Source organism: Diaporthe amygdali, assembly GCF_026229845.1.
Source record: "Diaporthe amygdali strain CAA958 chromosome Unknown NODE_83_length_14751_cov_70_714052, whole genome shotgun sequence".
NCBI classification, from domain to species: domain Eukaryota; kingdom Fungi; phylum Ascomycota; class Sordariomycetes; order Diaporthales; family Diaporthaceae; genus Diaporthe; species Diaporthe amygdali.
In genome coordinates, this window is record NW_026517103.1 from 4,400 (window position 1) to 12,872 (window position 8,473).

General features: G+C 48.4%; 1 protein-coding gene across 1 annotated transcript; it reads right to left on the reverse strand.

Annotated features, from left to right (window-relative positions):
- Window positions 1–5,513: 5,513 nt before the first annotated feature.
- On the reverse strand, window positions 5,514–6,715 carry J7T55_010045 (NAD-dependent histone deacetylase HST3; the record flags this gene model as incomplete). Its single annotated transcript, XM_053136269.1, has 3 exons — window positions 5,514–5,674; window positions 6,080–6,335; window positions 6,410–6,715. 3 exons carry the CDS (start codon window positions 6,713–6,715, stop codon window positions 5,514–5,516), a joined length of 723 nt encoding a protein of 240 aa, XP_052986142.1.
- Window positions 6,716–8,473: the final 1,758 nt, after the last annotated feature.

Below are 8,473 nucleotides of genomic sequence, written 5' to 3' on the forward strand. Positions count from 1 at the left end.
ACTGCAGTCGTGATGTTAGGAAGAGGAATTGAATGATGTCGGAGATGCGCTTCGCAGAAGGGCGTAGCGCCAGGGCGCCCTGTAGGTCCGTGCTTGTCAGCTAGGCAGTCGCGCTTGCCGGCAGGGCACCAAAATGTCAGGGATCAGATGGTCAATACCATGCCGAGCGGAAGTCACTAGCACCAACGAGTGGACCTCCAGGACGAGTTGGAAAAGCTTATCGGCCCATTCCGAGCTATAGCAGGCTTCTATACCCTAAATGTCGTCTTCTCGGGCTTTTGTCTTGATTTGTGAGCTCGGTCAGCATGTCGGCCTATCAGTGTCTACGGGTCAAAGTTCGCAGTGATTACTTGGATTGCCTTTGCATTGACGGCGCTGATGGCTGCATGCTCGGGTTATGAGATCCGCAGACATTTCAAGGCCCGGAAGGTTAACTTGCGAGACAAATGATAGCCGCCAAGCAACAATGTGAGGCTGATACGTGCATTTGCGTGGCGATCCTGCTTCTGTGGATGCCTTTCCCGCCTTCGAACTTTTCACTACTGAGGTTGACATCTACTTGATTCGTGCGTAGATCAATGAATATCGAAGACATACACTATTGCTGTGGGATAAAGCGGGTGGTTTAGCATTTCAGATTGTGACTGCACTCTGAATGCCCTCTCAGGGACTCATGTTTTTATGTGTCGAACACAGATAGCCAAGTAAAAGACACTCGTTCCATCCCACAATTCTTTACGAATACTGGTCAAGTGCCCACCGTAGCATGTTCTCCTTGCTACCTTGCGGAGGCAACATTTTCATGAAACAGTACGATAAGATGCGTCTGCCTCGAGCAACGCGTTTCCCAGCTCTACAGACCAGGCTCCTTCTCGCAGGAATCCTCAAATGAATCTGCCTTCCGTAAAGGTTTCGCACCAACTTTTCGACGTCGACGTGTCCCCGAGAAACGATCAAGCCGCTGCATCATTCGGAGCCTTCCTGTGCTTTACGCAAATGACCTTTCCACTGTCTGGACGGATTCGTCGAGCAAACTGCCTGAGCAAAGCCTGTGGCCTTAAACTTCGGGTCTGTGCCTAACACCAAGAGGAATTCGAGACATGCCAAACTATCTCTATCGGCCAATTAGGCAATCTGTTCACCTTTTGAGTGCGTCTCGTCGAGCATAATCATACTCGGCCGAAACTGGCCGATCGGCAAGCCTCGCATTCCATTCTTCCTGCTGCTACACGGCGATCCGTCAAGGCGTAAAGTTTCGGCAGTGTTCAAGGCTATCGCAGCGATGATGCGAAGCAATTAAAGTTAGTATGGGTAAAGAGTAATGACCATCTGGATAACAGGTGAAGTCGATTCTGGAGAGAGAAAAGCTGAATCAGCTAGAGAGAACGGTCGGGGTTGGTTCACGTTTTCCACTACTCTGTGCCCATCTTTGTCGTCTTGACAAACCCTTTGATAGTACAGTACTAGCCAAAACATGTTGCCTCTTCTTTAGTGCTTCTATAGAGCTAACGATGACCAGTGCACCTCGCGCGCAGTCCACCTTGTCCAATCACAATAATATAATGAAATATCAAAGGAAGTAGTATCATTGAGAAAGCAAAGCTTTTTTGGCTTTTAGTTCCTTATTTTCTAGGACAATTACCCTCGACTGGCATGTATTCAAGGTCACAGGTCAACTTGAAAAATTTTGATGTTCGTCTCTTCCTCTAGTCCGAGAAACTGTTGGATTTCAATACGCTCGAATCAAACATTCTTGAACACCGCGCAGGAGCTGCGAGAAGCCACAATTCCGCTTAAGCCAGACCATGTTTTCCGCGGACGGTCCCAACTCTGGTAGGCTATATGACGTGTTATGTATTGGGGGAAAACAGGATCTACGGAACCTGGTTTCCGGAGGATGTCGGCCGCAAATTGAGACAGGGGCACCGAAACCGCGGGTTGATTGAAATCAAGATTTGGTGAGTCCAACTGAAGCCCAAACCATTACAATGGCGTTACCGGCAGGAGATTGGCCTTCAGCGTGTAGTTATCATCGTCAAAATACGACTGAATGGTGGATCACAGAATTCCAAATAGATAATGTGCAGTCATATTCTTCCGCTTTAAAGACTTACAAAGTAAAATACCAGGGCATCTGCTGTATTCATGCTTAATAAAAGCCCAACGCCAAACCCAGAAAGCCTCAGAAAAGAGAGCAAAGCCGGTATCCTAGCGAGCTAATACCTTGGAACGCAGAGTCCTGTGGCCCGCGGTTCCTGGCCATTTAAGAACTGGTCGGGATCATTCACAACCGACCGCCCGGAATCCTGTGTTACGGAAATAAGGCCTGCGAGGTCCCAGGAACGCATGGTATAAAGCATAGATCCTATTTCAAGCACAGCCTCTCATATCCTGAACGATCTTGGATGCTTGAGATTCGAAATATGAGAATTGATCTTAATCATACCGATATGGCGCATCGCTACGGACCTGCCGGATTGCCACCCTCATGGCGCTAAATCGCACGAAGGAGGGTTCTAGTCACTGATGGAACTCCAGAGCTTGAATCTATTGAACAGGACTTAATCTGATGAGTTTGTTAACACATGTTTAAGCAGCAAAATTTCCGGAACGACTACAAGCAGCTAACACAGCAACATTTGGTATGCCGTCAGTCCATAATTTAATTACCAAATCAAATTGTTGCAACTGACGGCTGAATTTCCCATGTGTACGCTTAAGGCCGAACTCGTCCTTCAGAAGATCCTCTTGTCATGATAGAAATTCTATACTTTACTCCAAACGCCGACTACCGGGTCATAATACACGTAGGACGTATTTGAGTCGCATAATCTTGAGCATGCTCTCATGCGACTGCTGGGTTCTCATATTGTACACGGAAGCAGCAGACTACACCGTTGGCCCGACAGTGCCCCGGCGCAACTAAGCATCATCCTACATAGTCGTGTGAGGGGTATGGCTTGTGGCGGACGTCATCGCGCTAGTCATCGCGCTTCGTTGTTGTCCAGACAGTAAATGTGGACGCTTGAGGCGCTGCTCCCGTGCGACTGAAACTTCATTTGGAATCTCGACTCCGCGTAGGAACTCATTCCAGACCTGCAAACCTGCGCAGCACACACTGGGGGGGATTCGGTGCAACTATAATAGGAGGAGAATAAAGGACGGCACAGAGGAGAAAGGAGGGAAGGGTCAAGTCGGGTAATCATCAATCCAATCTATTGTCATTGCGATGCATTTCCGTTGCGCTTTGCTGCATTCACTCCACCTTGTGATACCCCGAATCCTGCCAGTCAATCATTTATCTGCTAATCTCCTCAAAAAATCCTGCTTTCCTCGATCCTTGTAGTGGTCGGGGTGGTATGGGCGCATCGTACAGCGCTAATATCAAGTCGCACAACGCCACAATCAGTAGCAAAAGAAAGCAAGTGCGACTCCACATCTCCTCTACGAACATTCCTCGACGGCGACAGCGCCGTCGGCCGTTCTGCGAAGTGTTCTGGCCAGAAGCCTAAGCAATTCTGAAGCCCCATATTACTTGATCTGCATCTGTGCACAAGGATTGCATCGCAGTGTGAGGCTGCAAATACTCAACGACAGCAGTCAGAACAAACGTCTTGTTCCTACGATGGCGACTTCTTACAGCCGGTCAACGATTTGGTTTTGGAGTGAGCAGCCGACCGTTTCGGCTGCAGAGTATTTGGGGCGAGAAGTCGTTGGGCTCGTTTTACCCAAAGATCGTGAGCCGCTCGAATGACCTTTGTTCGTCGTTGAGGTAGGATTCCATTCCCAAACATCGTGAAACCAAGGTTCAGCTTCATCTTTGCGGCCACCAGCAAGAGCGAGATGATTCGCTGATGTGAAACCTGTTATTTAGTATGACCTCGGTACCTACTTTTCTCTCTTCATTCTGGCCGGGGAGGGGAACGGTGGCCGGCGGGTCGGGGCATGTGCATCTGTGGTGGAACTTGACAGAACTCGATTTGCTTTTACTACGACACGTGAAGTAGTGACCGAGCAAGAAGGATACTGAAAGAATCTCAAAGAACGACCGATTATGAAGGCCACTTATCATCAACGCCGTGCTAGGGTCTGCATAATTCGGTGTTCTCCACGACAAGTGTTCCAATCCTTTCCCTCGCCCCTTCCAACACGCTGGTTCATTTAGCATTGCCTCACAGCCTTCCAATACCTAATCACAACCCGCCCAAAAATCCTTCAAGCCTGCTTCGGCAGCGCCAACGAGTCGCGATGGTCGAACCCATCAACTGTGTCACTATATCGGTAACTGATAGGGAAATGGACGTTCCCGCCGATGCTACGGGTAAGCTCAGATCTAGATGATTAGCTGTGCTGAGAGCATTACTCTACATTGTAAATAAAAGATACAAAGCTGATGGAAATAAATACCTAGGCAGTGACCAAATGTTTCAGACCGAAACTGACATAATGAACGCCAAAGCAATTTTTATTGACAGAGTCAGAGCATGTGTTCATTTTTGGGAGGATCTGCACAACATCGTCATGCAGATTGAAGACCGCAAGGTGGCCAATTTCTGCACCCAAGAGCTTCAGGACTGTCTGTTCGAGGTACAAGGGCTTGCGGCCGAAGTCGGAGCAGCTTTTACAGGGCCAGTTGATCACGAAGCGCAACGCAATGGAACTCCCGGGATATCTATGACGGGGCTTTTCCCCTGGTTAGCAGCAGTCATATCAGGATTGGTTTTGTTAATGGCCAACATGTCATTCACGTTTCTGAGAATGGATCGAATGCCTTGGCGAGCTGAATCGCTACCGCATGGTCATCAAGAGTGAGGACATAATTGGACAGAGGTATAGCGGTAGGATGTTATAGGGCAAGCGGCAAGGTGCCAACAAGAACACTTCATCATCAGCTATCAATTGCAATGCAAAACGCGGTCAAGAAGCTTCTTATTACACTGAAAGAGAACCAGAATCCCGTGGCACTTGTGATTCCTACTTGAATCCTCTTCCACTATATCGCCCCATCCGTAGATAGTCTTCGCAATATGCTTTGTACACATTTTGTGATGACTAGTGAGGCAAGTGAGTCGTGTTGATATCGTAGTGCCCAGAACGGACGTTCTGTACAGTCTCCAACTTGGAGGTGTTTTCTTTCATTTGATAGTGATGGTTATAATGAAGGATTTGGCATTTTGAGGCCGATTCTGACAATTTTGAAAACTAGCTAGAAGCAGGTGCTGGAGAAATGACAACGATTGGCACCATTCTCATAGCTTTTATCTCCAGGTAGATTTCAGCCCAACTACTAATGCATTAAGACTACCAATGATAGATAGTTCGGAATTGTGTATGTCGCATTTAGTAATGTAAATTCAAAACCGAGAGATTGGTGCTTAGAGTGACAGGAATGAGTATTACATGATATCCTTCCTCGCTATCTGTTCGATCGAACGTGAGGCGGTCCGCAAACATGCTGCCGCCAGAAAGTTTACAAAACAAGTCATCAGCTACACCGGGGTCCCATGATGCAGCTACAGTGAGGAGTGGAGCTGGGCTAGGAACTCATCGAGATCGTGGTCTTGCAAGGAGAAGGTTTCGCCAGATGTGATGCGTCGGCGGCGCGCCAACACAAGACACCCGGTGTAGGCCTCACTCAAAAGGTCACCAATTGGGTAGGCGACACGTGCACACGCTACCGAACAGTTAGTTCAGCATTTATTTATATCGCTTCATAGATCCATATTTCTTTTCAAAGACATAGTTTCTTGGCACACCCAAAAGATCCAGGATCGAAACCTGCCTCTATATGGGCGATGATATCGAACAATTTTGTATAGAACTCGAGTGGAAGGTGCAATATACTGATTGTGTAAGATTTATATGTCGAAGATGAAGGCTGCGAAAGTGCTGTATAATTTCTGCTAACGGGATCTCCTAAAGTATGCGCTTACCTCGGCGATATCCTTCCGCGATTCCCAGGCCTTTCATCTTCTAGAGGCGCCGAGACTGGGACGTTCCTCACCCACCTGGTACCTTAGGTTCATGAGAACCATTCAATCCAGAATGATGGGGTTTTGAAAAGATGAGCCCAACTGACGTGTACGTCTAGCAGTTTCTGCTGGCTGTGCTCCGAGCCCTTGACCGGACTCTGGGCACTTGCCTGCTTGGGTCGAATTATGAGACATGAAGGCTTCAGCGGCATGCTCCTTCAGATACCGGAAAGAATTGTCGCAATCCCACTCCACCGAGTAGTCGAAGATGTGGCGGAATTCAGACCGGGGTCTTGTAAGGCCAATATATGCCGTTAAGCCTCCATTGGCCCTGACTGCCTTGGCAAACCTCTTCACCAACTCCTTGGGCCCATCGACTTTAAGATTTGTTCCAAGAACCAGAAGGAAATCAGGACAAACACGTTCATCTTCCGTACTGATCTGAAAAATTTCCTCTCCATGTGGATGATTCTGCTGGCCGAGCCGTACAATATCAGGGAGAAGTTTGCCGATCGGTGTCCGTCGCTTCCCAGCTGCCTCACGGTTATTAGAACAAGCTTTGCAGTCCGGATATAGCAACTCTTGTCCATCAGCAATGTGAGTTTCGAAATTTCCCCAATCGAAAAGGTGTTGGCATAAATGGCACCGTAAGTGATGATGAGAACCATGGAGCTCCACACATTTTCCGTCGTCTGATTCGAGAGCACTAAGCAGGCCTGCTTAGTGCTCAAGCAAGTCGACATTTTGGGTGTAGCACCGAAGAAGAGTCCCAGAATTGCACATAGACATGAGAGCTTTGTGCGTGTACGTCGGAGCACTGTTGCTAGCAAGTTGGTGCAGCAGGAAGCTCCATTGCCGGAGCTGCGCCCTGCTGCTAGCATCGCGAAGTGCGATCTCGTGAAAGATTTGTCCTTTTGCATAGAGCCCGCTTTTAGGTCTAAAGTCCTATGTATTATGTCAGTCCTATGAAGGAAAGATAGAGAAGCGGCTTTACTGACTGGAATGCCGGCAGCTGTGCTTATTCCTGCTCCCGCCACAACAATGACTTTTTTTGCAGGATTCAGCGCTTTTGCGATTTTCTCGAGCTCCTGGAAAGAGCTAGGGTCAACTTGGTTCGTGATCTCTATCATGAACGTTGCCGTGATCCTGATTAAAGCTCGGATGTCGAATGTGGTGCGTGGTAGCAACGGGTGAGGACTTAAAGTGTAGGAAGGAAGAGGAAGAAGGATCTCTCCTGAGGAGAAGGTGGTGGGGACACAGCTTACATGGCTACGGGCGAGGTGGCTGCCTCCCTCATATATCACGGGGGGGGCATGGGTCTTTGAATCGGTCAGCATGGAAAACTTTGACTGATAATTGAGCCAGGCTCGCAATTGGACTGGGAGATAGGATGAGGCTGATCACTTATGTCACAGTACAGACTCAAGAGTATATCATACAGAAAAGGGCCCAGGGACGGAGGAAGTCCATTCAAAATGTCTTGATGTTGGTGCGAGCTCCCACGTGGGTTGTTTTGAATTAAGCTGGCTCTATTCGTGTGCTGAGCATTCTGCAATAACTGTTAGTAGCAAAATTTAAGAGTACTTGAGCCCCAGAGCATGCTTCGTCTAGAACTCCTACCTGTTGATGCTATTCATGACCAAGAGTGTTAGGGAGGGGTGGGGGGTTTAACGTGATTCTCAACCTTTCAACCTATCTCTATCCTCGGTTCCTCGCTTTGTTTACTTAGGCCTGTTATTGAGGTCCTTTTGCTCGGTTCTCACGCAGATCCAATCTTCGCCATTCAACTTTAGTCATGGCTCGATTGATCTAGACAAACTCGGGCGCTTTCTCTCGATATCCTGTTTCTCAGCGGAAAGATATGAAATGGCTCGGTAGGAGATTCGGAATATTAGCAAAAGAGATTTGAAATCGATGTCAGCCGTTGAGATATCGTTTGGGTGACTTCGTCAGATTCCCTGTATCTTCAAATTGTTCTGTTGGAAAGGGTTGAAGCATGTAAGACGTACCTGTTGCGCAGCCACTGTGAATGGTGAGATCATTATCGAGGTACAATGTGAGCTTGTCGCAAAGGCGGCTGACGGTAAGGACCTGGGCCACGGGAGAAGTAAGTCTGAACGTGGGACAGCGCCGATCGAGTGGCGTGTGGGCTCACCGTCAATGACATCGGCGGATGACGGGCAGTGAAGAAACTCGCCTGTCCGGACGTCGAACGCCAACTACGATGAGAAACACGAACAGTATCGGTATGGAAACAGGGCTTGGACCCTTTTTGATAGACTAATTCCAAGGACCCAAACTCGAACATCAAGAAAACGGCATAGCTAAGTGAACCCAGATTCAAGTTCCACCAGTCCGGCTTCCGGGGGTACCACATTGTTCGAACTTGACCGCCGTCGTAGCCAATCAGGAGGTCGCGACCTCGGGAGTCAGCCAACCGAGCCGAACAATGGGCCAAGGTTGCTAAAATCACCATTTAGGCACACAGCATCCTGGGCCTG